The sequence below is a fragment of the Ipomoea nil genome, unplaced genomic scaffold (genome assembly GCF_001879475.1).
Source record: "Ipomoea nil cultivar Tokyo-kokei standard unplaced genomic scaffold, Asagao_1.1 scaffold0317, whole genome shotgun sequence".
NCBI classification, from domain to species: domain Eukaryota; kingdom Viridiplantae; phylum Streptophyta; class Magnoliopsida; order Solanales; family Convolvulaceae; genus Ipomoea; species Ipomoea nil.
In genome coordinates, this window is record NW_017616745.1 from 3,560,100 (window position 1) to 3,586,363 (window position 26,264).

The 26,264-nt window shown below is 34.4% G+C and overlaps 4 protein-coding genes across 9 annotated transcripts; 1 reads left to right on the forward strand and 3 right to left on the reverse strand.

Annotated features, from left to right (window-relative positions):
* Window positions 1-1,710: 1,710 nt before the first annotated feature.
* LOC109167154 (acyl-CoA--sterol O-acyltransferase 1-like) lies at window positions 1,711-4,940 on the reverse strand. The gene is made up of 2 exons (XM_019316104.1): window positions 3,653-4,940; window positions 1,711-2,303 (listed from the first exon to the last, which is right to left on the reverse strand). Exons 1-2 carry the CDS (start codon window positions 4,904-4,906, stop codon window positions 1,815-1,817), a joined length of 1,743 nt encoding a protein of 580 aa, XP_019171649.1. The 5' UTR covers window positions 4,907-4,940; the 3' UTR covers window positions 1,711-1,814.
* Window positions 4,941-6,338: 1,398 nt separating this feature from the next.
* LOC109169899 (rho GDP-dissociation inhibitor 1-like) lies at window positions 6,339-9,556 on the reverse strand. The gene is made up of 5 exons (XM_019318802.1): window positions 8,491-9,556; window positions 7,915-7,981; window positions 7,052-7,270; window positions 6,817-6,941; window positions 6,339-6,632 (listed from the first exon to the last, which is right to left on the reverse strand). Exons 1-5 carry the CDS (start codon window positions 8,716-8,718, stop codon window positions 6,555-6,557), a joined length of 717 nt encoding a protein of 238 aa, XP_019174347.1. The 5' UTR covers window positions 8,719-9,556; the 3' UTR covers window positions 6,339-6,554.
* Window positions 9,557-19,715: 10,159 nt separating this feature from the next.
* LOC109169858 lies at window positions 19,716-23,028 on the forward strand. 3 transcript variants are annotated; one of them, XM_019318747.1, is made up of 6 exons: window positions 19,716-20,309; window positions 21,300-21,414; window positions 21,507-21,678; window positions 21,759-21,946; window positions 22,161-22,304; window positions 22,654-23,028. In XM_019318747.1, the coding sequence occupies exons 1-5, from the start codon at window positions 19,867-19,869 to the stop codon at window positions 22,284-22,286; spliced, it is 1,044 nt and encodes a 347-aa protein (XP_019174292.1). In that variant the 5' UTR covers window positions 19,716-19,866; the 3' UTR covers window positions 22,287-22,304; window positions 22,654-23,028. The 3 variants fall into 3 exon arrangements, with proteins under 3 accessions (XP_019174292.1, XP_019174298.1, XP_019174306.1); XM_019318753.1 differs by having other exon boundaries at window positions 21,303-21,414; XM_019318761.1 differs by lacking the exons at window positions 22,161-22,304; window positions 22,654-23,028 and adding an exon at window positions 22,021-22,062 and having other exon boundaries at window positions 21,759-21,976.
* A 14-nt stretch (window positions 23,029-23,042) lies between these two features.
* On the reverse strand, window positions 23,043-25,601 carry LOC109169876. 4 transcript variants are annotated; one of them, XM_019318780.1, is made up of 5 exons: window positions 24,961-25,601; window positions 24,757-24,802; window positions 24,097-24,178; window positions 23,758-23,809; window positions 23,043-23,246 (listed from the first exon to the last, which is right to left on the reverse strand). In XM_019318780.1, exons 1-5 carry the CDS (start codon window positions 25,531-25,533, stop codon window positions 23,070-23,072), a joined length of 930 nt encoding a protein of 309 aa, XP_019174325.1. In that variant the 5' UTR covers window positions 25,534-25,601; the 3' UTR covers window positions 23,043-23,069. The 4 variants fall into 4 exon arrangements, 3 of the variants coding, with proteins under 3 accessions (XP_019174325.1, XP_019174316.1, XP_019174331.1); XM_019318771.1 differs by having other exon boundaries at window positions 24,757-24,868; window positions 24,961-25,599; XR_002052298.1 differs by having other exon boundaries at window positions 23,200-23,246; window positions 23,758-23,901; window positions 24,757-24,868; window positions 24,961-25,600.
* Between the last annotated feature and the right edge of the window lie 663 nt (window positions 25,602-26,264).

Below are 26,264 nucleotides of genomic sequence, written 5' to 3' on the forward strand. Positions count from 1 at the left end.
TCCGGTGATCAGAGACGACGCTGGGTTGCCTTCTTTCTCCACGACCGGTGATTTTTCACCAGTCACCGGTCTTTATTTATCAGAATTTACGTTAGAGGGTTGTTAGAACCTTAATGACCTGTGATAACATGTCATCAATAAATTTTTGAGCTTCATTGCATCAAAATACAATATTGATGAGTTTAATTACAATTTTAAAATATTTAAGAACCTAATTGACTTTTCAGGTAAAGTTTGATGGAATATTTAACTATTTTTTTCCTAATAATAATAATAAAAAAAAAATTTAAAAACTTTACTATAATTGACGTCATTTCTTCGCAAAAGTTTATTTTATTATGTATACTTTTGACTTTTACCTTTGCTTTTGACATGATGCAAGCTTATTATTGCGGGGCTGTGGCCGGTGGGAGTAGGTGGTTCATAGTTGTATGATTAAACTATATTATATTATTAGTTTTTCCACGCGTATTGTGCGAGTGAGATAATGTCCGATGATTACTTTTAAATAAGTAATTTAAAGTATATTAACGCATGATTATATAGGAAATATTCATGCATAGTTAATTGAATGTTGAATTTGTTTATTTAAATCAGTAATTCACAGTATTAAATGCGGGCAAGATAATATATGAGAAATGGATTGTAATTGTCCTTAAAATAAATGTTTGCAACTTTGTAATAACGCTAGTCTAGATACTTAGTCTAAAAATGATAGTATAACTGGTAGTAGCATAGAGGACAACGTTATGCAATGAGATTATGGTGTAGGAAGTTTTAGATTTGCTTTGCTGCATGTGTATATGATTGAGATCTTAGTTGTACTATGAAACTCTTTATCTTGCCAGCATTTGCTTTGTTGCATGTGTATATGATTAATTGGGATCTTAGTTGTACTATGAACTCTTTATTTGCAAGCGTATGTTGATATTTGGCGGTGATAATTTTTTTCCTCTACATGTTTTGTGGTGTGAGATGTGTGTTGTAGATTATCATGTTAAAATATTGAACAAAATATTAATATTTATTATATTTGTATAAAATACTTGGTAAATAAATATATAACAAATTAAATTTTGTATTATAATTTTGATATTTAATTACAAGATAGTGTAAAAAAAAACAATGGACAATGTAGTGAATATAATTAATTAATGAATTTTAAGGCAATGAATCTTTGAATTGTAGAAAGTAAAGATAATATAACTAATGAAATTATATATATATATATATTTTTTTTAATTTTTTAATAATTTTTTTTTAAATAAAGGCATTATAGATATCTAATTTTAAATAAACAAAAAAAAAAAAAAAAAACTTAACCTAATTTTTTTTAAATGCAAGAAAATGACTTTCAAAGTTCTTGATTTATAATCTGTTTTATGCTCAACTTTGAATATTATGTATTTAGTTAGGCTAATTACTTGACTGAAGTTTATGTTACATTTTATATTGTATTTTTTAAACATATCATAGTATATGTTTAACAATTATGTCAACTTTGATTAGGATGGAGTTCGAACAAAGATTTTTTTTTTTATATAAAAATTAATGAGTAAGTTAAAGAATAATAAATAGTTAAGAGAATATATCATTACTAAAGTTTATTCTAACGAATGTAATATTATTTAAGGGAAGAAAATAAATATAGTAAAATCAAAACAATATGAACCATTCATTTCAATAAACAATTACACCAACATTTTTAAATTAAAATTTTTAATGTGAGAGATCATCTTTTTTCACTTGCTCAAAGTAATTACAGAGATTTGATACGGAATTGTAACTATTTATTTTATTCGTTCGTCTGATAATCAAACTTGAAATGCTGACGTCAACGCCCCTCCAACATCCCTGAGAAACGAGTTGAACTTATCATACTCCGCAAACGCTTTGGGCAATGCCCGACACCGCAGCAGCTGCGGGAAGAAGAGCCAAAACCCAGTGATCAAAACGAAGCCGACGGAGAACGCCGCCGCGAGGATCCTCGGCGGCTGAAACCGGCCGTTGAGCGCCTTCTTGGCGGCGATCTCGAGGGCCAGACACGCGCCGTGGAGGAGGAAGAAGCAGGTGATCTCCCAGGTGGGCTTCACCCTGCCCAGATAGTAGAACATGAGCTCGTGCATGAGGCCGGAGACGGCGAACGTGGACATGACGGCGGGGAACGCCGCCCATCTCCGGCCGAGGAGCCTGGTGGAGAGGCGGAGGACGGGGGTGTAGACGGTGGGGCGCAGGATGCGGTTCACCATCAGGTTCCATCTCCCTCCCCAGAAGTTTTGCAGGGAGCTTGAGAAATATGGCTCCTTATAATATTAGCAAAGAGTATTATTAGACCATTTCCCACTCAAAATACAAAAATTTGCACTAAATTTTACACTCAAATAGAATATTTTTGAGATATTTTTATACCAAAAATTTTTCATCTTCAATTTATTTACACCCAATTTTATTGAGTAAATATTAATTTTGATCACACGAGTATTAATAAAATGATAATTTTGATTCACATGTTTAAGTAGATGGGTGACTGGCATGATAAATTTTGACACTAAAACAATAGTCGTGGACGAAAATTGATACTAAAACAATAGTCATGGATAAAAATTTGTATGAATTAAACATGTGAACCAAAATTATCATTTTGCTAATATTTGTGAGACCAAAAGTAATATTTTGCTCCGATTTTATTTATACACTAAAGTAATTTGTATTCTTATGATTTAAAACTTTATTTTTCTTTTAGATATAAATAATAATAATATTTTAAAATATAAATTATATTTTTATGTATTTTAATTTTTAATTAATTTATATTTAATATTGATCTTTTTAAAAATGTTTCACTTTAAAATTTTATAATTTATATATTGACAAAAAGATTTTTTTTTTAAAGTTACCTTAAAATTGTGTAAATGAATAGTATTACCTCAAATACACTAGGGGGTGTTTGGTTGGATGTAGTTGTAATTCTTTTCTTACTTTATTTCATTGCAAGACAAATTACGGTGTTTGGTTGGAGGGAATTGCAGTTTCACAGAATTGCAATTCCCTTCTTTTGTTGAATTGCAATTCATGGAGTACCCCATGAATTGCAATTCAATGCTTTTGGGAACGGAAAAAAAAATGGATAAAATGACAAAAATATCCTTGATGATTGTTATTCTTCTTATTACACAATGACATTTTAGTCTTTATACCACTTTTTCCCTTCTCATTTCCAATAATTATGTTCCTCCTACCAAACAATGTAATTTGAATTCTTACATTATTCATACCTTATTCTTTTCCCACCGAATTGCAATTCCTTTCCTTCTTAATTCTTTCATCTCAATCAAACAGCCCGATATGGTGTAAATGTGTAATACGGAGTACTATTCATTTACAAAATTTTGGTGTAGAATGTAATGTATTACGGGAATAAAAATTGCACTAAATTTTTACATCAAAATGGTATTTTAGTGTCTTCTTTGAATCTTTGGAGATACTTTATTGATCTATTTACAAAATACTGAAAGAGATTGTTTATAAAAATACAAGAATTAATCATAGTTAGGACATGATTGATAAAAGTAGAATTTTAAAATAATGGGAGAAGAGAAGAATTTTAAAATAATACACTGAAAAGAAGAATACTAAAATTGATAAAATATACCTTAAATTGCGGCTCGAGTTCTAGCCCGAGAAGGCCTCGTGTCATGGCGGCCATGAGGGCTTGTATGATCTCCAGGTAGAAGTATATGTGGATGAAATTTATGAACAGTATGATTGTAGGGTGCATATGTTCACTGTAAGAATACCCAATGATCATCAAGCTCATCAGAAATGGCTTTGTGGCATAAGTCACAAATTTCTCTAGGCTTTTTGAAGCTTCAACAAAATGACCATTCTTCTGAGATGCAATCTTCCCAGTTTCACTTGATTTTGGGTTTGGGGTTTCTTGAAACCCCCTTTTCTGACCATTTTTGGTGGATTTTGGGTATGGGTTTTCTGTGAAATTCCCATTTTGAGGATACATATCACCTTTTTTTGGGTTTGGGTTTCCTTGAAAATCCCTAGTCTGATCATTATTTTTGGTGGGTTTGGGATATGAGTTTTCTTTGAAACTCCCATTTTGAGGATGAAGATCAGATTTTTCCAAGGATTTTGTGTCTGGGTTTTCTTGAAAATGTCCATTTTGATGATAAAGACCAGATTTTTTCAAGGATTTTGTGTCTGGGTTTTCTTGAAAATGCCCATTTTGAGGATAAAGACCAGATTTTTCCAAGGATTTTGTGCCTGGGTTTTCTTGAAAATGCTCATTTTGAGGATAAAGACTAGATTTTTTCAAAGATTTTGTGTTTGGGTTTTCTTGAAAATGTCCATTTTGAGGATAAAGACCAGATTTTTCCAAGGATTTTGTGTCTGGGTTTTCTTGAAAATGTCCATTTTGAGGATAAAGACCTGATTTTGTGTCTGGGCTTTCTTGAAAATGTCCATTTTGAGGATAAAGACCTGATTTTGTGTCTGGGCTTTCTTGAAAATGTCCATTTTGAGGGTGATGAGGTGTGTTTTGGACATTGATGGGGAGGCAAGCAAGGGCAAGAAAACGAGGGAGAGAGATAGAAGGGTGAGAGAGAGGGCCATGGCCAAAAGCAAGCAAGAGGAGCTTGAAATTGGCAAGCCAAGCCAGGAAGAAAGCAGTGGTGCCTCCAAGATGAGCAGAGTGGAGGTTGAGAGGGATGAGGAAGAAGAGATAAACAACAGGGAGGAGAGAGAAGAGCCTTTTTGCACCCTTTGGGATCAGCTTGGCTGCAAAATAGGTGTAGCAGAGAGATAGGTGTACTGTCATCAATGTCTGTATGAAGTTGCTAATCTCTCCCTCCATCCAATATCTCATCACACTCTTCATGTCTCTTTCCATTTCCATTCCTTTTCTCTCACAAAATTGAATATGGTTGTAGTGAACTACTCCATTAATTATACTTCTTGATGTGACAAATATAGATTGAAAAGAAGTCTAAAAGTTGAGAATACGAATAGTATTTTTCTTATTATTATTACGTTTCTCAACTAGATTAATTCTAAGTCTTCGAAACCCTTGTCGTGATTCTCCCAAACAACATCCCAATCAGTCCCTTCACAACTTAAATCAGACTAATCTAAGTCCCAGAACCCCTGTCGGAAAATCACAATTCACAAGTGACCCAAACAGCCTCCTAGTCAGTCTCCGTCATTGATTATTCACAACTTAAGTCAGACTAATTTAAGTCCCAAAATCCCTGTTGGTAAATCATGAGTGACCCAAACAGCTTCCCAGTCAGTCTTTGTCGTTGACTATGCACACAAGAGATCTATTTCCACACTTCCGCTAACATAGGGATCTCAATCTCTAATCTAAGAAATCTAAGGGTCAAACTCGCCTAAAAGACAAGCCTAAATCCAAGATTTTGTTAGTGAAAGGCGAATTCTCACTTTATTGTTGAAGTGTTGATTTTAAGTAAGATAATTGATATTTTATCTAGCCTCGCAAGCTTAAAAGCCTTTACCTATTCCCTTTGCTGTTAAGTCACTCAACCAGCTGCTGACTTGCTCCCCTCTCCCTCTCTCTCTCTCTCTCTCTCTCACGGTTTCTGTGCATGCATAACTACTAACGGTACTAAGTTCTAACACAATTAGGTGTGCTGTTTCCAAGGGACTACTAACGGTACTAAGTCCTAACAGAATTAGGTGTGCTGTTTCGAAGGAACAAAACTACCTTGGAGCATCAAACTATTCTGATAAGATTTTTTTTTTTTCTGAAATACTCATAATTTTTTACAAGGTAGTATATTTGTTCTATATTTTTTTTCAAACATTTTTAGTTCAAAAAATCTAAACCTCCACCATTAGGGTATGAAATTTTGACCACCCATTTAGAATGATAACCGAGATATTATCACCCTACAGGTCTACATGGTAGTTGGCTTCTATTAAGATACGTTAAGAATACTCAAGTAGAATAGAAGTATACATGTTGAAGAACAAAAGAGCATATTGATATATAATATTTTGATTTATGAAAAAGTCTACATACAACCGCTATTTAAAAGGTAAAGCTCAAACCAAGTTGCTATCCAAATGGTGCGAAGCTCAAACCAAGATAACTAATAGACAACAATTGTTTGACCAACTTGGTTTAAATACGGACAAGCTACTATTCCAATTGAGCAAAGATCAAACAAAGAACTTTAATAGACAGCGATTAATATTTCTTGAAAGATTTCACTGTTTTTAAGGGGGGGGGGGGCGGTGGATTTTTTTATATATATATTTTTTTCATTCTCCATTAATCATTCAAGAAGATAAAAGAGCAGTGATGAGCCAAAACTTAAAAACTTTATTGAATCACCATAACAATAACACTCAACAAACAAGAATCTGACAGCTAAATTTTACCCCCTCAATCCATATCATCTTAACAATGAAGCACAGACTTTACCCTCTTCAGAAAATTACTTGAGAAAGACTATCAAATACTCAACAATGAAACAAGAACACTCCAGGTATAATAACAATTCAGCATCCAGTAACTGTGTTTATGTTGCTGGCCAATCTTTCTTGATTTCAAATGTATAGTTGATCTCCAGGTAGCACTTGTTATCATCGTCAAGGAACTGTACAAGTAATACGAGGAAAATTAAAATTCACGGCAAAATAAGAAATAAACTTGCATCAAACCACACTAAAAGATTGAATCCAACCAATTAATTAGTCTAACTCATGGCCTTATAAACTCATATGTTCTCTCTTATTTTATCAATGTAGGACTCTTAACAAGAAGAAACTGGGTAAGCTCACCTTCGACTTTGCTGTGTATGATCCCCTAGCAAACATGCCAGAAGGGGTTGTCTCTTCGGTCATTTCATGCTCGTAAGGCTCTGGTTGAGGACTAAAGGTCCCGAGCATTTGCTTCGTGCCATCCACTGAGACGACGGTCAGAAAACGAAATACATTTAACTAAAATATTAAAACCAGCCATTGCCTCAAGACGAGACTATATATAAACACAGAGAGAAAGAGAGCGGGAGAGTACCTTTAATGCCAGTTTTCCATACCGCGTTTGTATACTTGAGGCCAGAGACGATGTTGTTGTTAACCTGGAACGTAAAAGTTAGACTGTAACGGCTCCCTTCTTTCAAAGTAAACCACGGGCCGCTAGGATTTCCATCCTCGGGGATGGGGAGGATAATATCAGCTCTATCAGGAGATTTGATTGCAAGGCTCAAAATCTTCACTTCTGGATGCAGAGATTCTGCAATTTAGCAGCACCCGAATTTCCCATTAGACCGGGGACCCCAAAAGAATAAGATGATTCGTGTTTCTGACTCTTAAAACTCGGGCACTTTTGTATTCTAAGAACCAACCAAGCAGCATTAACGAAAACCGGGAGATTAGTATTCTAAGAACCAATTCAGTAGCATTATATTACTCATCTCTTCGACACTAGATTTATCAAAACCAAAAACCCTTTGATTATGAACTACCCGACATTTGTGTTTTAGATACAACAAAACGATTGTGAAAATTTGTGATAGCCCGAAATTCTACAAAAGACACAGATATGCCTATACGAAGGAGACCCAAGAGATGCAAAAGATCTATTTATGGTCAAGAATGTGACAGTAGAACAGATACTATTATCTTTTCTGTTTCAACATCATAGTCAATCTAAACATCTGTAATCCTATAATGATTCTGTCAAATGAGTAATGGGTATTAACAGGTGGATTTACGCATGCTAATCCTAGGATAATCCAATCCTTGAACAGTTGAACCTTCAGAAGTGTTTGAAAACACTATTTGAGAAAATTAAGGAACAATAGCATAGATAAGAGATCCAATGGCCTGCATTCATCAGCAAGATGAGGAAATAAAACAAAAGGGGAATAATCATACCCCCTACAGAATTCATATCCACACTCCCAAGAAGTTGCTCCTTCCATCTTCTCAAGCTCTCATCATCCTTCAATAACAAACAAACAAACATTATTAAACCAAGCCAACACACTAAAGGGAAAATACGGGACAACCACAGCCAAGTTGGTCAGGTTGATTGTTGGCTTGATAACCATGAGGTTACAAGTTTGACTCCAGGTGGGATCGGCCTATTGGCCTAGTGTAGTTATAAGTTTGTATCGAAATAGAACCATCCTATTAACTTTCTTGGTTTGAGCCGATCAGGAAAACCTAGGCTCATTTAGGCCGGATTTACCCTGTGTACCCTGCCACAAGATTATAAGTTTGACTCGAATAGAAACGACCTATTGACTTCTTAATTTGAGCCGATCAGACATGCGCAACCTAGGCTCATCCCTCGAATAGTGGTTATAGCCACAAGGTTATAAGTTCCACTACGGATAAGAGCGGTTTATTAAACTTTTTTTATTTAAAAACCGATCAACCATGGACAATTTATGGAATAAACACCCTCTAAATCAAAAGAAAAAGAAGGGGGAAAATACATATGCATACCTTATCTTTCTCAATTTGATCCTTGAGAGAAACCTGAGGACCCAATTCAATCTTGCTTTCAGTGTCTTCATCTTCCTCATCCATGGAGCTCCCACTCATATGCCTGGGAACCTTTTTCTCACCTTCGGCTCCATGCTCTGAATCTCCCACTAATTTTGTCTCTGAAACCTCGCCAGCCCCCTCTCCCATGCTTCCTGAACTTGATGCCACTCCAACAGCCAATGACATCAACAAAACAACCTTAAAACTCTCGACACTCAAGACACGAAGAAATCACAACACAACCGGCAAAAACAAGGAAACACAAATCAAGAATCTCACAGAGAGAAAGAGAAAGAGAGAGAGATTAACCAATTTATCAACAAATTAAGAATTTTGTGATTAAAAATGGATTCTTTTGGGGGAAATTCGTGAAAGAGAATCCAAATGAGAAATACCCAGAAGAGAAATAGACAAGAAAGAGGAGAGGATTATGAGAAAAAAAAATGGATTCTTCCGATTCAGGAAACAGAGGCGCATAAAGAAAAAAAGGGTCTTGTGGTGATCCGAAGATTGCGAATAAATGGATGAAAAACCGGGAGGTTAGAGAGAGAGAGAGAGAGAGAGTGGCGAGATCGTGAAGGTCACTCACAGTCACAGCGGGGTTCGTGACATGAATGTCTGAAGGAAAGACAGCCTAGTATTGGGTGGAGAACACATTACACATTACACATTAACATACATACGACCTTTGACCTCTTCTTTCTACCTAGTCAATGATTGGACGAGGAACGCTCGCTTTCACCATGAAAGAACACAGCTTTTGGGTTTTGGGTTTTGCCCCCGACAGAATGAATAACCGTTAACTCCAGTACGTACTACGCTATTCGCGCTTTGTCTCTTTGGTCTCAGCAGAATTTTGAGCGTGAAATCAATTAGGGCGTCGAGACTGGGCTAATATATATCAACGATTTTCTTCTGCAACTGTTCCCATGCGAGCACTACGTGTTGCGGAGAAAGAAGGCGACATTATTGTTGTACAGATCCTGGTTGGTAGTCTTCAAAGGTTTCTGTCTTTCCAGTAACATAATGTCCTGTACACTTGGATATCAATATAATCACATCCTCACCATTATCTACTTATATATGTATTCCTTACTATGGCAGTGTGGAAGCAACCTCTCAAAGTAAGGGGATTTCTTGTGCGCAGTGAGCACCGGTCTAGCCTCTGTGATTCATGTTCAGTTGAGTTACCATGATTTATATCCTCCCAAATGCTCTGTCGGGTCGAAATGTGGGGAACCCTTAAGGTTGGGGTTCAGCCTTTTGGTTCCTTACTATGATCTGATTATATTCATTATTATTTTTTTTAAACTTATACGCATAATATATTTTCTAACGCATTTACCTATATAAAGATAACTTATTTGCTTACGTTTAAAGTTATACATTATTCACATGATCACAATTAAAACTTGAACTCTACACCAAATTTTAGATTTGATTGAACTCAATAGATTATTAGTTCGTATATTTTTAATTATGTTATATTGTAATACAAGTTTGATCCAAATATCAAGTATTAAAATTTCACATATATTAAACTTCAAAGTAAAATTTACACACATTTCATTCAAATGAATATATCTAAAAGTATTTTAAATATTAGCTCAAAAAAATATTAATATTATCTAAATTAAATTTTAAGTGAACTTAATAGCTTATTTATTAAGATATATTTTTAAACTATGCTTTTTTTTTAATGCTATTACAATTTAATATCTGTTCATATCTACTTTCTTAACCTAATGAAGTACAAAGAGTCAATAACGAACCTACAACCTCTTATATAAGAGAGCAACTTAGTGCAATTGGACCACAAAATCCTTGGCTTAAATTATGTCATATACATATATAATTTTGATTTGAATATCAGATGTAAAAATCTTATACACATTACTATATTAGACATAAAAGTATAAAAAAAAATATTTAAATCAAATATATCTAAAAATATATTAAATATAAGGTTTAAAAATTTACTTGAAATTAAATTGTGTTAATTTTATAACATTAATGCAAAAATATAAATTAAAAAATAAATGTTAATAAAATAATTTTATAGATAAGAAATAGAGAATGAAAACTGAAAAATCATAATATAAATTTTTGGGGTCGAGATGTCACCTGACCGGTTGCATGTGTTTGTAAGTGAATTGAGCTTAACCTGGTCTATGCGTGATTAGTGGACTTGTATGTTCTGGTCAAGGTACTAATAAATTACAATATAAGTTTTTTCAATAAATCCAATAAGTTTGACTATAAATTAATTAGAATTTAATGTGATTATTAAATGAATAACGTTGTTTTTCATTTTTCATTTTAATTGTCTTCTAATGTTTCTCTCTTGGTAATATAATTCCTTTTGTTTTTAGTAAGATGAGAAAAATCTACCGCTATTATTCGATAAATTTCGTTCATGTATAATAACTTGCAAATCAAATAAGAAATGTAAACTACACTAAGAAAATCGTCCCTACACGATGGGCTAAACCATAAGATGTTGGTAATAATCAAACATGTGACCTTTGTAATATGAGAATCATATTATGTTCACTCAATCGGCCCTTTAAGAGTAATAAAATTCTTTTTTAATTCATTGATTATTGTAAATTGGTCAATCCCACCCAACATTTTTTAAAAAATTGAATATAATTATTAATCATAACCAATCAAATAATGATGCATGTGAAATTGATAGGGAAAAATAGGAAGTATATAGTTAAATTTAAAAAGAAAAAAAAATAAGAAAATAAATGACTTTATTTAAGACAATGACATGAACTCTATAGTCATTTTCTTGTTTCTTGCCCGTGACAAAAGCAAGAGATACATCATTTTCCCTTCCTTTATTTCAAACAGAAAGGAATCAATCTATTATCAAATTGTAGTTTGTAGGGTATGATTTCCTGTGTCCATTGAGTGCATGGATATGGACTTATCTTTAAAAAAATGCCATTTTGCAAGGCCGAGCTGGTAATATAAATTTTTTTAGTATGATTTATTTTTCTTTCTTTTTTTTTTTTAAAAATGTAATTTGTAAGTTATTATGCATGTGTGAGATTTATTCAATGCACACTATCAGTAAGTAATAGTGGATTCCCCTTACCAAAAAAAAAAACAAAAAAAAAACAAAAAAACAAAAAAACAAAAAAACAAAAAAACAAAAAAACAAAAAACAAAAAACAAAAAAAAAAATCACCAAAAGACGTGGACTCAAGTAAAAAGAATTTGATTCATGTAAACAACTTCCTTAAAAGAGTTGTCCCATTCGCAATATGCAAAAAAAATAAAATAAAATAAAATAAAATAAAAAGAAGGAAAAAAAAAAAAGCATTTTCCCCTTTTAATTTTATACTTTATAATATTCACCCCTCAACATGCAATCCTAACACGAAAACACACAAAAAATAAATTTATGATGAAAATGCAACGTTTGTCTGGGGTTTGATAATTGAATACTGATGGGTTGATTGTGCGCCTCACAATTTAACTCTGCAGGGATCACCAAATTTAAGTGTGTGTGTGTGTGTGTGAGTGGGGGGGTGGGGGGGGGGGGGGGGGGGGCGGAGGAGGAGGAGGAGGCTGGGATCACATGAGAACCGGGCTCCCTCTGCAAAAGTGTGAACTACACAACCAGGCATCATAGGTTGCACAATCGTATGTTCAACTTAATTACAAAACTGTTACCATTTTTTTTTTTGAATACTACTGACTCTATTACAATGCATTATCTGTTCATAACTACTTTCTCAACCTATTGAATAACATTTTTTTAAAAATACTCTACAGTGTATTTTGATAGTCATTTTACAGGTACACAATCAATTATTACAAGTTACACAATCAGGTAATAGCAACTGCACAATCCAACATTACGAATTACACAAAACAGTTCCCACATTCTCACGGAAAGAGTGATTCTCATTTGATTTTGACTATATATAAGTTGGGAAATAAATTAAAGGGGCATATGATGAAATGATAAGAAGGGACCACATATGTTAATTACTTGACCACATAAGAACTTAAGAAGGGACCACACATATATATATATATATATATATATATATATATATATATATATATATGTTAATTACTTAAATATATGGTAACATGGTTGGAGCAAGTTTACAAGATGAAGAAAGAAGTAATAATCATTAAGATCCCATAATTATTGTGTTTTGCAAATTATTAGTTCGGATAACGTTTAGAAGCACATAAATTTCATACAATTGATGTGATTTAATTTAATTAATTTATAATAATATCAATGAATTTATAAATAAATAAAAAAGTTAATTTCAAAATTAATATGAGAGTTTTTCAATTTTTATCATTTTCAATTTGACCCTGACTATTGATTTTTATTTTTATTTTTTTAGATTTAATCCCTAATTAAGAAATATATTTTTTTTTTTGGGAAGACATCAATTATGAGGACAAAAGTGTAAAATACAGATTTTTCATATTTATTCTCCTGCAGTTCACCATCATCATCAAGTACAAGCATTTTTCAGCAATAAGAATGTAATAAACTGACAATAAATGAATATTGTATAAATACTTGCTTAACGTTATTCAAATATATTGACCAACAAGAATGTAATTAAACTTGGGCTTTTAATTTACAATCATCATAGTTGAAAGGTGCAAAATGCTGAATTTTACATTTTTTGTCTTATAATTGATGCCTCCAACTAGATTTCGCACAAAAGTAATAGTTATGGAACCAATTTTGATTAAATTAAAACTTGATGGGATGGTAAATAATTGAAAAATGCCAAAGAATCATATCTAGAATTTAGCCAAAAATAAATATGGCATAAAATGCTACTGGCTCTATGACAATGTAGTATCTGTCCGTATACTTTCTCAACCAACTGAAACACAAAGAACTAATAACGCCTTCACTGAGACTTGAACTTATAACTTTCCAAATAAAAGTCCAACCCAAGTACCATTAGACCACATAGTCTTGATATTTCATAATACTCTTCAGTTGTCCCCATCTCAGAAATTTTGCCAATCACAAGATAATGTGAAAAATGAGGTTTTAAAAAAAAAATAAATTTATTTTTGTTTAACTTTGCAAGCCATGTGTCAAGCACCTTGTGCTCAAATGGCATGTAGTGACTCTCCTATATGGGATGGATCGAGCCTCAGTGGAGGCGATGTTGACTCTTTGTGCTTCAACAGGTTGAGAAAGTATAGATGAACAAATACTACAATGTAATAGGGTCAGCAGTTTTTAAAAAAAAATTGCAAGCTCTATAATTTAAAAAGCTTGCAATGTGTATCTTTTTATTTTATTTTTATTTTCTATTAGTTATTTTACTAGTCCGTATTATTTTGTTACTATATTTGTAATAATAATAATAATAATAATAATAATAATAATAATAATAATAATAATAATAATAATATTGATAGTACTAATGTCCACGTGTATGTGGTCTACGTACTTGTATATAAAATGGTAATATTAATAAAAAGAGGTTATCTCATATATAGAAGGGTGACCTAATACAATTTAAATGACTACTCCGAGGACCGACTGACTACGGTCGGGCAGCTCTGTAAGTAGCCTATCGATTGTTCCAAAAGTCTCCATCACTCTAACCGCCGTGGATATTTATAGCCTCTAGCCGGGAAGCACCCTCCGGCCTACCGGCATGTAATCCACGTAACATCCACGTGCCCCAATCTGGTGAGCACTCTCTGTCAACGCCTAGCGTCGCCACATGCCCCTCTCTAAGGATACGGCCTCTCCGTAAAACAAAGGTACGATGGTCATGCAGAACATCGGTCGGGAGGTGATTCGACCAGTCGGAACCGACCGTCTCCAGGCAAGAAAGCAATACAAACGTACTCGGGTGATCGGTACCGACCATCTCTATGCTGCAGCGCTCGAGCCAAGGAACTTGTATTAACCCACATGGAGAACATCTCAGGTCGGTCGGGATATATCCTACCAAATATAATATGAAAGTGGATCACTTTTGGAAGTAAAGAGAATATTGCAGAGATGTAGAGAAAATAGTGAAGAAATTACAAATTTGATGATGTAAAAGTGGAATCTATTCTTGAAAGTGAGAAAATATTGCTGAAATAAAGATAGCCTTAACTTCATGGTTAAATAATTTAAACTTATAATGGCTTGTGGTCCATTGGTATCGGATTGCTCCCTTATGTGGGATGTCTAGTTTTTGAGCCTCGCTGTAGGCATAGATTGTATGGATATCCCCCTTCCTTTGTAATAAAAAAAAAAAAATTTAAACTCCTTCCATATAAGTCAACATTTTTTTGGTAAATAACTAAATATATATTAAACGTTACTAGCAATTTTATTCATTTTTTTAAAATAAAATTTTAATTATCAGTTAATTCAGTCAAAAAATGAAATATACCAAATTAGTAATAAATAAATAAATAAATATAGAATATATTTTATATTATATAACATAAAATTTTGATTAATTCGTTAGGTTAATTGAATTATAATTTGGTTTAAATAATTTAGTACAAATTGTATTTCGGTATGGAGAATGGTTTTACCAGCATAAAATTTTGATTAATTTAGTTTGAAATTAACTGAATTAATTGAATGAACACCTATATTTTTATTATGATATTATAGTAATATTTTCTTGCTTATAATAATGGTTGGAAGATTTTGTAATGTACTAATTAATAATATCGTGAAAAGTAAAAATATTGAAATTTGTGCAAATGGCCCTAGAAAGATCTATGGACAAATTAGACAGTCAAGATATGAGTGATTATAGTATAATTAATAACAATATTGGATCATAATGTTGTCACCAATATCCTATAATGAAACAAATGAGCAAATTTGTATGCTCTTTTTGGTTGGACCAAGATGAATTTAAAGCAAAGATTTGTAAATAACTTTATTAATTTTAAATTAATCATGAGAATTCATCTTAGAGTTAGGACTCAGGATCCCGTACATAACATTGAAACATTCAAGTGTGAGTTTAGATTAGAGATGGTTGGTGGGAGATTGAGATATGTCATGTTTATCGTGAGTATAATAATGTGATGGATCATTTTGTCAAAGTTAGAAGTCGTGGTGAGTATGTATGGAAGGAGGTGACTAGTACATTGGTTAAAGTAAACCGGATGTTGTAAGATAGTCTAATAAAAGTCATTATGCCACAAAAGTGATTGTGTTCTTCCTTTTTCGGGTGATTCGATCATTTTGATAACCAAATTAAGAGTTAATTTCATTTTTGGTCATAGATTTATAGATGATAATCCACTTGTAGTCATTTTTATCAGAAAATTCACATTTGGTCATAGTATTATTGTAACATCATCGTTTTTTATCCCCTGTCAAGGTGTCAACAAAATCGTTAAAATGTTGTTAAATATAAAGACATTTTGATTTTTTTTTAATACAAAGTAGGTCGATTTGCTATATTGTATGTTTAATTTTTTTTTTTTTAATTCATAATTGAAGACTGAAATATTTTTGTATTTAACAAAATTTAAACGGTTTTGTTGATAGAGGACTAAAAATAACCATACTATAATAATACTAGGACCAAATGAAAATTTTCTTATAAAAATAAAAATGAACTGTCACCTACAAATCTAGGACAAAAAATAAAATTAATTCAAAAAATTAATAATGAGATATATTAGAATACCGATTATTTCACACATCAATACAAATTGTTAATTTTTCGTATCTCAACTCAAAGGTTTAATGTTCTATATTTTTTTTTTAATGATATACTAAGTTATGATTCACAACAATGAATGTGTTAAAAATTATCTATTTCCACAACCTCTATTATTATTACTAGTAATTCACCCATGCGATGCACGGGAAAAAATTATGTTATTATAAATATAAATAAAAAATAAAAAAATTAAAATATTTTAAATTATTTAATATAATAATATTTTTGAGCTTCCATTGGTCAAGTATTTATTATTTTTATAGAATACAAAATTACAATTAAGTGTGTACTGCGCTACGATTCATATTTTACAAAATATGACTAATCTAATCAAATTTGGATTAACAAAAACTAATTCTCCCTAAAATATTACTCCGTACTACATGCACATAAATTCAAATGTTCTTACAACTGCCCCAGAAAGGGATAGTCGAGTAGGAAAAACATAATTCTTGTACTTGAAAGTCATGAGTTTAATTATTGTAAATCTTCAAAGTTACTGTACAAGGTCTACTTCCTAGTACGATTAGTTTACTTATTATACATCTTTGCATATTAATTGTGAATTTTTTTCATCGATCATTAAAAAAAAAAAATCTCATAACCTCATGTATTTGAAGTTCCATGACAAAAATTTAAAATTATATATATACCCATCATGTCAGGTAACTTGTAGCTCGATGACACTTCTATAGCTCTCCCAAATGGGAGGTCACAAGTTCGAATCTGAAAGCATTGTCTCTTTGTGCTTCAACATGTTGAGAAAGTATGCATAGATAAATACTACATTTCTAATAGAGTCAATAGTACTAAAAAATAACCATCCAAGCGCAACCTCTGTCCAATAGCATCTTGCCACGTGTGCTTTTAGATTCAGGGTTACATAGTTTTCTACAAAATTTGAAGTTATACTGTCCCGTTGCTATCAGCTGAACACACGCAATTCAGCAGTTTCTCTCATCATGCCAAAAAAAAAAAAAAAAAAAAAACTTAAAAGTTGTTCATCAAACAAAACCCACCATTGCACTACAACTGAACAACCCAAACCTATGACAACTGACACCAAACAATCCTTAGCTAACGGTTAAGCAACCTCTTCGATCTTTTACGTTTTTTATTTAAATTGTACAATTTATACTCTCATAAATTTAATATTTTCTCATACATTGATAAATAATTAGTTCTAATATCCTTAACCTAGAGCTCGACTTACTTTTTTTCTTTTTCCTTTTCACTAAATTAATAAGAATTGTGACGGAGTATATATTCCCGGAAGTATATTGTGGAGCATTATTTTCATTTTTACCTTGTCATATTCTTTTGGCAAATGTAAAGTTTAAGCAACCTCCTCGTTCTTTTATAGTTTCATTTGAATTATACTATATGTACTCTCATTTTATTTTAAATTTTCTCGTGTGTTGACTGATAAATAATTTTAAGATGATGGTTCAATTATAAAGTTACGTTCCACTCACCCTTTTTTTCTCCCATTTTTTCTTTTTTTTTTTTTCTCTCGCATTTTTCTTTTTCAGTAAACAGCACGGGTAGTGACAACAGGTATATACTCTTCGTTTTAGTGATTGAATGTGCAACACTAAATATATTTCTAATAATAATAATAAGTATCGAGGTTTACAAGGTAACTCTCGGTTAAATATGTTTGATAATAAGCTTGGTAACTATAAAATTTAAAATTTTACTCTCTATGAAAGTAATCTAGACCGAATTACCTACTATTAGGTAATGACGTTAGGACTGAGAGATCTAGAGAGATGTATGATTTGAACTGACGTCTATTACATAATGAAAAAAAGGGTATAACTCATGATGAAATTGGAGAAATTTGAGGATGAGAATATGGAATGGACATATTTGTCTGCAATCCCCTTGTCGCCCAACCAAACAACACCTTAGTACCTGAATGGAGGCGTGACACAGTCGCTCAAAAATTCGGTTGTGAATGACAAAGGCACAAAGACGACGAAGAAGAGTTCCCAACCTCTTTTGCCTCTTTTATCTTTATCTTTATCCATCTTTTTTTATTTTATTTTATTTCTTTCTTAAATTTCCAAATGGTCCCCACTCCCCACCAATCTTTATGTCCATTCCCATATTCGCCCTCAAGTTCCTTCATACCATGTCACTGTGAGAATTATGTTAACCGGGAGGGTGTGGTTGAATATAATAGACTCATTCATTCTTATTAATTAAAAATTAATTGTTTGATTTTTGTTTTGAGAATGGAAGAGTCTTAAATCTCCAGGTCAGCTATCACATCCAAAAGAGAAGTGTGAGAATTATGTCTAGAGCGAATGAATAGATCATTTATGCACATTGACATTTAACCATGTTTACTGAGCTATTAAGTCACCGTAATTTATATATTTTTTATATGTTATGTCGCACCGAGATGTGGGGACCCTAAAATTAGGAATTAACCTTTTAGGAGAAGAAAATACCATTATTATAATAAATAAAAAATCTCACATAAAATTTGTTTTTAATAGTAGAGTGTATATTTAATTCTTGTCATAAATATTGAGTGTTTGGGTTTAAATTAGACTCTTTTCTAAATGTACAGTTTAATTTTGAGTCTCTGATAACGCGAAATACGGGGTCAAATACGTTATATTAAATTGAACACGACTGGGGGTTACAAAGTTCGAATAGATCACATGTGGTTCGTAATTCGAAGACCTGACACACCCGGACAATGGGTCCTAGGTTTACAAGCCCTTTAAGCTGTCGTTTTCCCTCCAGCCAAAAGTCCTTTCCTTCTGCATTTAATGCGGTATTTATAGGGCCATGAGGAATAGTGTCCGGTCCTTCGGCATGCTCGCCGCGTGGTAGGCATGCATAAGACACCTAATCGGCCGAGTTAGGAGGCGCCACGTGGCGTCGTCTGCCACTGTCACTTCATCACCACGATGTCGGTGCGCTCGGTACTGTTCACAATTGCCCGGGCGGAACATAAAGTCCTCCGTCAAGATCGCTCGATCTGCTCTCGAGTTCAGAATTGAGACCGTATGACCGGTTTGACCTCGCTATTGACCAGAATGATCTAAGTACGCGATACAGTATCTGACAGGTTGAATACCGGTCAAAACCCAGGGGTTAATCCTTATCAGTCTCGAAGAAGATATAGTATGACGAAGTGAAAAATTTTTAACTTATAAAAATAATAATTTTAATTTTTGCTCCGAAAATAGTGATTAAGTAGGTGAAACATAATTTTTATACAAAAACTGATTCTTGTTAACACTCTTTTGATTAAATTTATCACATAAACTTTCTAATGTAATTTACATCTTCTATGATTTTTATTAAGTTATTACATTGAAATGAGGTTTAGTGAATGTATATATTTCATGTTTTCTTTATTTCATGTTTTCTTTTGTCACACAAAAATAAAAAGTAATAGTTTAAGGGCATTTTCGTCATTTAGATTTATATATAGACAGGAAACGAGGAAAATATTGGAGAGAGAGACAGAGAGAAGACGAAGGAGAGAGACAGAGAGAGAGATAAGGGAGAGAGAGAAAGAGAAAGAGAAAGAGAGAGTGAGAGCAAACAGGGAAGGAAGGAAGAGCCGTTAATTTCCGTTAAAAGTATATGAAGCTGAGCCATGGCGTCGGACCAAGAGATTGCGAATGGGGTGGAGGCTTTGCTCCGTCAGTCGGACCCTAACGCCGTCATTTCGCTAAACGGCGTCGTACAGCAGCTCGAAGCTAAGCTCGGCTTGGACCTCTCCCACAAAGCCGGCTTCATCAACGACCAGATCAACCTCCTCCGGTCGAAGCCGCAACCGCCGCCGCCGCCGCCGCCGCTGCAGCAGTCAAGGGACCATTTTGCCCTTCTGCACCACCAACAGTTCCCAACCACCCAACCAGAACAGTTCTATCCCCATTTTGCCCTGCAGCAGCAACACTACCAGCACAGCGCCGTCCCGCCGCCGCCACAGCAGCTCCGGCCGGCGGTTCTGCACCAGCAAGCTCCGCCGCCGACGATAGTTAGGCTCACAGCTGCTCAGAATGTAGTTCAAAATGCCGCTCAAGCTCCTAAAGAAAGGTTCGGTTTTTACGTGAATTCAAGCTACGTTTATGCTTGTCTTACAATAGTTAGAGCTAGAATTTGCATTAGTGTTAAATTACATTATTTTGTTGCTAAATCCCCATTTTCTTTCATAATCGTAGCTGTAATTACGTTTTCATTGTTCTCTGCTAAGGTTTTAAGGAAACACAATAGTCAATCTTTAACTTTCCATGGCAGTAGCAACAAATAGAGCAGTTGCATAACATGTTCCTTAAAAAAAAAACTGCATATAATGTCCCAGCAAGGTGGTTGGGCCGCTGACTGCGTGATCACAAAGTTACAAGCTCCGCTCCCAGTGAGTGGTATAACCTACTGGCCTTTTTAGTTTGAGCCGATCAGCTATGAACAATCTAGACTGGTTTTAGTATGTGAAAATATAGTCTCAACCAAGATGGTCGGACTATTGACTTAGTAACCACAAGGTTATAAATTCGGCTCCCAGCGGTATGGCCTATTGCCCTTTTTTGGTTTAAGTTGGTTAGCTCTTGGCAACCTAGACTGGTTTTAGGGGGTGTTTGGTAAATTGCTGGTAGTTGATTAAGTTAGTTGGTTTGACTAATTGATAGCATTAACTGATTGTAGAAAAGTGTTTGGTAAATTAGCTGTTAACTTATTGCATACAAAATGACTTTTTCAAAAAGCTGATTGAAGAAGCTTTTTGAATTTTAGCATTTTGGAGCAATAAGTTGTTACAAAAAACTAATTAATCAAACATTCATATCTATTGTTTAACCAAGTCAAACAGCTAATAGTGATCAAATAAGCCAAAATTAGCTGATAGCCTAACTAGTTTACCAAACAGGGCTTTAGTCTTTGTGAAAATATGGGGATGTATTACATCTTCCCCTTTCGTATACACTGCACGTTAATGGAGGGTTGCATTAGGTTCAAGTGTTCAACCTTGAATATACATGTCTGAACTTGATCCATGCTGAAGTGTCTTTTGTTTTTGCTCGTTTTATTCAGTACTACTACTGCTGGGACCAAAAGGAGAGGAGGAGCGGGTGGACTGAACAAAGTCTGTGGTGTATCGCCTGAACTTCAGGCTATTGTTGGTCAGCCAGCGCTGCCTAGAACTGAGGTCGTGAAGTGCATAGACGAAAAACGTCTTTGTGTGAGTGAGCGTGATGTTGATTAGAGTAAGGACTAATGCGCCTTTCTTTTCCAAACCAGATTGTGAAGCAGCTGTGGGCATACATAAGGAAACACAACCTTCAGGACCCCGGGAACAAAAGAAAGATCATCTGTGATGATGCCTTGCGGGTAGTCTTTGAAACGGACTGCACTGACATGTTCAAGATGAATAAGCTGCTTGCCAAGCATATTCTCCCACACGATCCAACAAGTATGTACAAAACATATACTCCATAAAAGATTGCTTTTTGTGGGTTTTGCCTTATAAAATTGTCTATTAAAAATTTGCAGAACAACCCGAGCAAGCTAAGAAATTGAAGGTTGAAACTAATTCGGAACCAGATAACACAGAATCTGCTTCACCTTCAGTGATGATATCAGATGCTCTTGCCAACTTTTTTGGATCTGAAGAAAGAGAGATGCTCCAATCGGAGGCACTCAGGCGTGTTTTGGAGTATATAAAGGTTAACCATCAGGAGGTATGTGGTGGGTTTTATGCAATTTCAAATTTCAGTCTCTTGGTTGTATACATTTTACTATGTGTTTGCAATAATTCAAAGAATTAATTGCACACTATTAAACCAGCAAAATAAACTTTTGTGCTTTACCCGAGGAAAAAAAATGATTAGAAAAAAAGGCGGGAGTAACTACCTGAATGTTTGGTTGTTTTTTTTGCTGTTTGTCTGGTCATAGGACTCTCCAAATTCTACAGTAATTCAATGTGATGCTAAGCTTCAGGAGCTTTTTGGATGCAAAAGCATTTCCACTATGGAAATACCCGAGAAGTTGGTACGCTATCATTTGTTCCAGCGGCAATGACTTCTGTAGCAGAAAACGGTAAGCAAACAACCTTTAAACATTAGTTCATACATGTTTGGACCGACCTTATGCTTCCTTGATTATAAGTATGGACTTGGTGTAGTGGTCAAGTGCCAGTCCTCGACTATTGTAGATCACTCGGTCTTGGAAGATTCCTTGCATGATGCAAATCTCTTAGACTCTTACGCCATTGCATATATACATATATATATCTTTTGTCATAACAAGCGTTTTATTTTGGTCATCTGTGAACTCCTCCCTTCATGATTTTGTCCGTTTCTTTTCCTGGTGAAGTTCGTTTATAAGTAAGCTTGACTGTGGTGAAACATACTTCAAGCCATGGTGTTTTTTTTATATTGTTTTGCAGATCTATTCGGGGCTGTAGCCTGTACCCGTCTAGTTGATAAGATATGACTGATGATCTGAAGCTGTACTGTATTTGCTTTTAGTTTCTCTAGCTCGTTAACACTGTTAGAATCAACCATCCAACTATGTATCCTGGTCATATGGCTATAATCGTTTTAGAATTATGCCAAAGGCCTCGGTTTAGGTTTAAGTTGCCAGTCTTTAGACGCTTCTTGTAAAATGTGTATCATCATCCTCCATTAACAGAGTTGGTAGTTTCTCTGAAAACCTTGGGATTTAGTTGTAATGTCTTGTTGCAAAGTAGGGGCCGTTTTTCGTTTCTTGATTCTATCGTTATGTGTGAATATCGTGATTCAAACAATTGAAGTTTAGCGGATCTGTGTATCGTACTATCATATACATTTTCTGCAATCTGCATTATCTTCCAAACCTTATTCTATGTCTTAAGGTACATTTAGATTTTACAAGAAAGAATATGAATGCTGCAATGCAGAGAAGAGCACAGAGTATTTTCAAAGCCCTCTGTGTTTTATCTCTCACAGATTCTTGAGAATTCATCTTTTCCTTTGCATTCATCAACTGAGACATCATTTTCTGCACAAAAACACCTCTTTTCACTTATGAGTTCAGGAGTATGCAAATTGTGTACTGGTGTTAATACCAGGTTTAGTCCTCGACTTTGGTGATGTTTTTTTCGATTTAGTTCTCTACCGATAATTCCGTCATATACTTTTATAGTTCTATCAAATTTAGTCCTCTGTCAAACAATCTATATCCTTGGTTTTATGGTTCCAAATACCTATGAGTTTTACTACATGGATTTCTAGTCTCTACTCTCTCACTTTTACTCTCTTACATGACAAATATTGATAAGTTATCTTCATTTTGTGGATCATAAGAAAAATTTTGTGGTAGTTATGACATGTGGATTGCAAACTCAATCAATAGGCATACGATATAAAACTAATGCTTAGAGTTTGAGTGAGATTTGTGATCATTCTTGTTACATATAGTAGATGGCGTTCAGAATTATTGATGGAGAATTAAATATGAAAAATCACCGATTGAGAACTAAGTTTGGTATTAATTCTTATAAACTACTTACCAATCTAAGTGGTTCCATATGAAGGAGTGGCTCCATAAACATCTCCACGTTCCTGAATTACCCGTATCTAGCATTAGCATTCAACTATGGCGAAATGGACCATGCTGTCCACCCTTACTTTTACCACTCACAAATCGCCACTTCCTACCACATAAGATTAAAGATTATAAAAAGAAAATTAATTTTTTTTTTTTAAAGAAGGAAAACTAATGTCTAGCGTTTTGTCACGTCATGAATTAATTATTTTGTGAGTGGTAAATGTCGGGGTGTACAGCATTTTTCTGACAAAACTGGCCAATAAATAACGAGAACCTGCTGTATTAAATGGATTATTCATACCTTATTGTCACTTTCCCTTGATAGAGATGACACATGATGAAGCTGAAACCTTTTCCCAGAGGTGCATGAGTCTTTGTGCATTCTGGAACACAAGATACCATATCAGAAAATGTATACACCACCATATTTGCAGGCAGGTTAAAACTGCACAGAAACTCGGGATAATCCCAGCCAAGTTGGTTAGGCTGTTAGCTTGATAACCGCAAGGTTTCAAGTACAGGTTAAAACTGCACAGAAACTCGGGACAATCCCAGTCAAGTTGGTCAGGCTGTTGGCTTGATAACCACAAGGTTCCAAGTGCAGGTTAAAACTGCACAGAAACTCGGGACAATCCCAGTCAAGTTGCTCAGGCTGTTGGCTTGATAACCACAAGGTTCCAAGTGCAGGTTAAAACTGCACAGAAACTCGGGACAATCCCAGTCAAGTTGGTCAGGCTATTGGTCTGATAACCGCAAGGTTCCAAGTTTGACTCCCAATGGGAATGACCTATCGCTCTTCTTAGTTTGAACCCGTCAGCTATGAGTAACCTAGGCTGATTCCTTTACCCGTTAGGGTCAGAAAGCAGGGTTTACCACTTTACCCAGTGCACATTCTCGGATAATGGCTACGGGTTTCCCTCGTTACTAAACAAAAAAACTGCAAAGAAATGAGATTGGCTACCTAGTTTCCATGAAATGCTAACATCCATTCCATCATGCAGTGAGGGCTGCACCACAAACTCAATGTTGTTCCCTAAGCATTTAATCAGAGAAGAGAAGAAATCTAGTACTTGCTGCAGAAAGTATTCATGAAACAGCCTGTGAAAATTAAACAGAAGGTGAATGCAGTTTTCTTGTTCTTCCTAACAAGCAGCAATATGCTTACCTTCTTTCCATGGAAAGCCTGAAATCTGTAGACAAAGTTGCTTATGCATCGACATTCTTCCCCGATCAAATCGGAAACTTCATCCATGTTCTTCTGTCTGATTGCCCTGTAAAGCCTAAGGACTGTTTCCATAGCTCTTTCTTCATCTCTCTCTGAACCTTCTGAGTCATTCAAATTCTTGCATGCAACTGGCAACAGCCTCTTGTTCTCAGAGAAGATGGTCTGAATCGAAGCTAATTTATTCGATTGAATTCCCGAAGATTCATATGCTGCTGATGATGATGATCTGTGTGGAAAAGAGATCGTTTTGATCAGGAGAACGCATGGCTTTCGTTCTTGATATGGAACAGAAAACCAGTTGGGGGCGGTTTTCGTGGGAGGAGGAGAGGGCATTACAGAGATCAAATCCATAAGAAAACCGAAATCATCATTAATTGAGATATATACTTCATCATGTGTTATGGAGAAGATGGATATCTCAAGAAAAGATTTGCTTTTGCAGGAGTAAAGCAACACAATTCTCCATCTGCAAGCTTGGAATCTTTCATGACAGATTTGCATATGCATTAACATGGCCACAAGAACAACTCTTATTAGGCATTCTATCACAAAACAAAAGCAATTTAAGCTGCCTAATTAGCTTTGTTGTTGTCTAGTTTAATTTTCACTGGTTTTCAGCTAGAATTTGATGAGTTTTTCACTATAATTTTGGACTTAACAATGTTCGTTGTACAGTTAAATTTACCTTCACTTGCGTCGAAGTTTAGGGTATAGCTGGTTTAGACCGCTCTTGCTAGCTAGGAATCGAACTTCCAACCAACAGTCTAACAGTCTCACCAACTTGGCTGGAGTTGTCCGTTAGAAAAATAGTGTCTGGATTTGATGGGGATGACAAAGGATCAAACACTTCACCCTTGTAATCACTTCTTGAACCACCATTAATCAGCCACTGAGTCCGGGTCCGGGTCTGGTCCAATCAACCTTCGAAAGACTTGACGAGGTCCCATCTATCACTGCTCTTTTTTTATTTTGTTGACTCGATATGACATAAATTTATGTAACTATACTCTATTTTCCTTCATTTAAAAAAAGGGGGTTTTAGGACAATTTAGTCATGGTGTAACATCAATGGGCACTACATGCATAAATTTTTGCAAAAACCTGAAACAGTTTTTGAGGAATGCCAGCTCTATTTTAGCGTTTAAACAGTAGCGGAGACGACGACAATCACATCGATCATTTCAGAAGCAATCATGCATGCATTCTTTCATTCATGTTCTTCCGACCTAGAACACTCTTTCTTT

What these genes read in the sequence shown, in the direction of transcription:
- LOC109167154 (XM_019316104.1), bottom strand. Translation starts at nt 4,906, where the DNA reads ATGGAAATGGAAAGAGACATGAAGAGTGTGATGAGATATTGGATGGAG. An exon ending in AACTCGAGCCGCAATTTAAG is followed by an intron (nt 2,304 to 3,652) that starts GTATATTTTATC and finishes TAATATTATAAG; the next exon opens with GAGCCATATTTCTCAAGCTC.
- LOC109169899 (XM_019318802.1), bottom strand. Translation starts at nt 8,718, where the DNA reads ATGTCATTGGCTGTTGGAGTGGCATCAAGTTCAGGAAGCATGGGAGAG. An exon ending in ATCAAATTGAGAAAGATAAG is followed by an intron (nt 7,982 to 8,490) that starts GTATGCATATGT and finishes TTGTTATTGAAG; the next exon opens with GATGATGAGAGCTTGAGAAG. An exon ending in ATGGAAAACTGGCATTAAAG is followed by an intron (nt 6,942 to 7,051) that starts GTACTCTCCCGC and finishes CCGTCGTCTCAG; the next exon opens with TGGATGGCACGAAGCAAATG.
- LOC109169858 (XM_019318747.1), top strand. Translation starts at nt 19,867, where the DNA reads ATGGCGTCGGACCAAGAGATTGCGAATGGGGTGGAGGCTTTGCTCCGT. An exon ending in GCTCAAGCTCCTAAAGAAAG is followed by an intron (nt 20,310 to 21,299) that starts GTTCGGTTTTTA and finishes CGTTTTATTCAG; the next exon opens with TACTACTACTGCTGGGACCA. An exon ending in TAAAGGTTAACCATCAGGAG is followed by an intron (nt 21,947 to 22,160) that starts GTATGTGGTGGG and finishes GTCTGGTCATAG; the next exon opens with GACTCTCCAAATTCTACAGT.
- LOC109169876 (XM_019318771.1), bottom strand. Translation starts at nt 25,533, where the DNA reads ATGTTAATGCATATGCAAATCTGTCATGAAAGATTCCAAGCTTGCAGA. An exon ending in AGGCTTTCCATGGAAAGAAG is followed by an intron (nt 24,869 to 24,960) that starts GTAAGCATATTG and finishes TACTTTCTGCAG; the next exon opens with CAAGTACTAGATTTCTTCTC. An exon ending in CAAGGGAAAGTGACAATAAG is followed by an intron (nt 23,810 to 24,096) that starts GTATGAATAATC and finishes CGGGTAATTCAG; the next exon opens with GAACGTGGAGATGTTTATGG.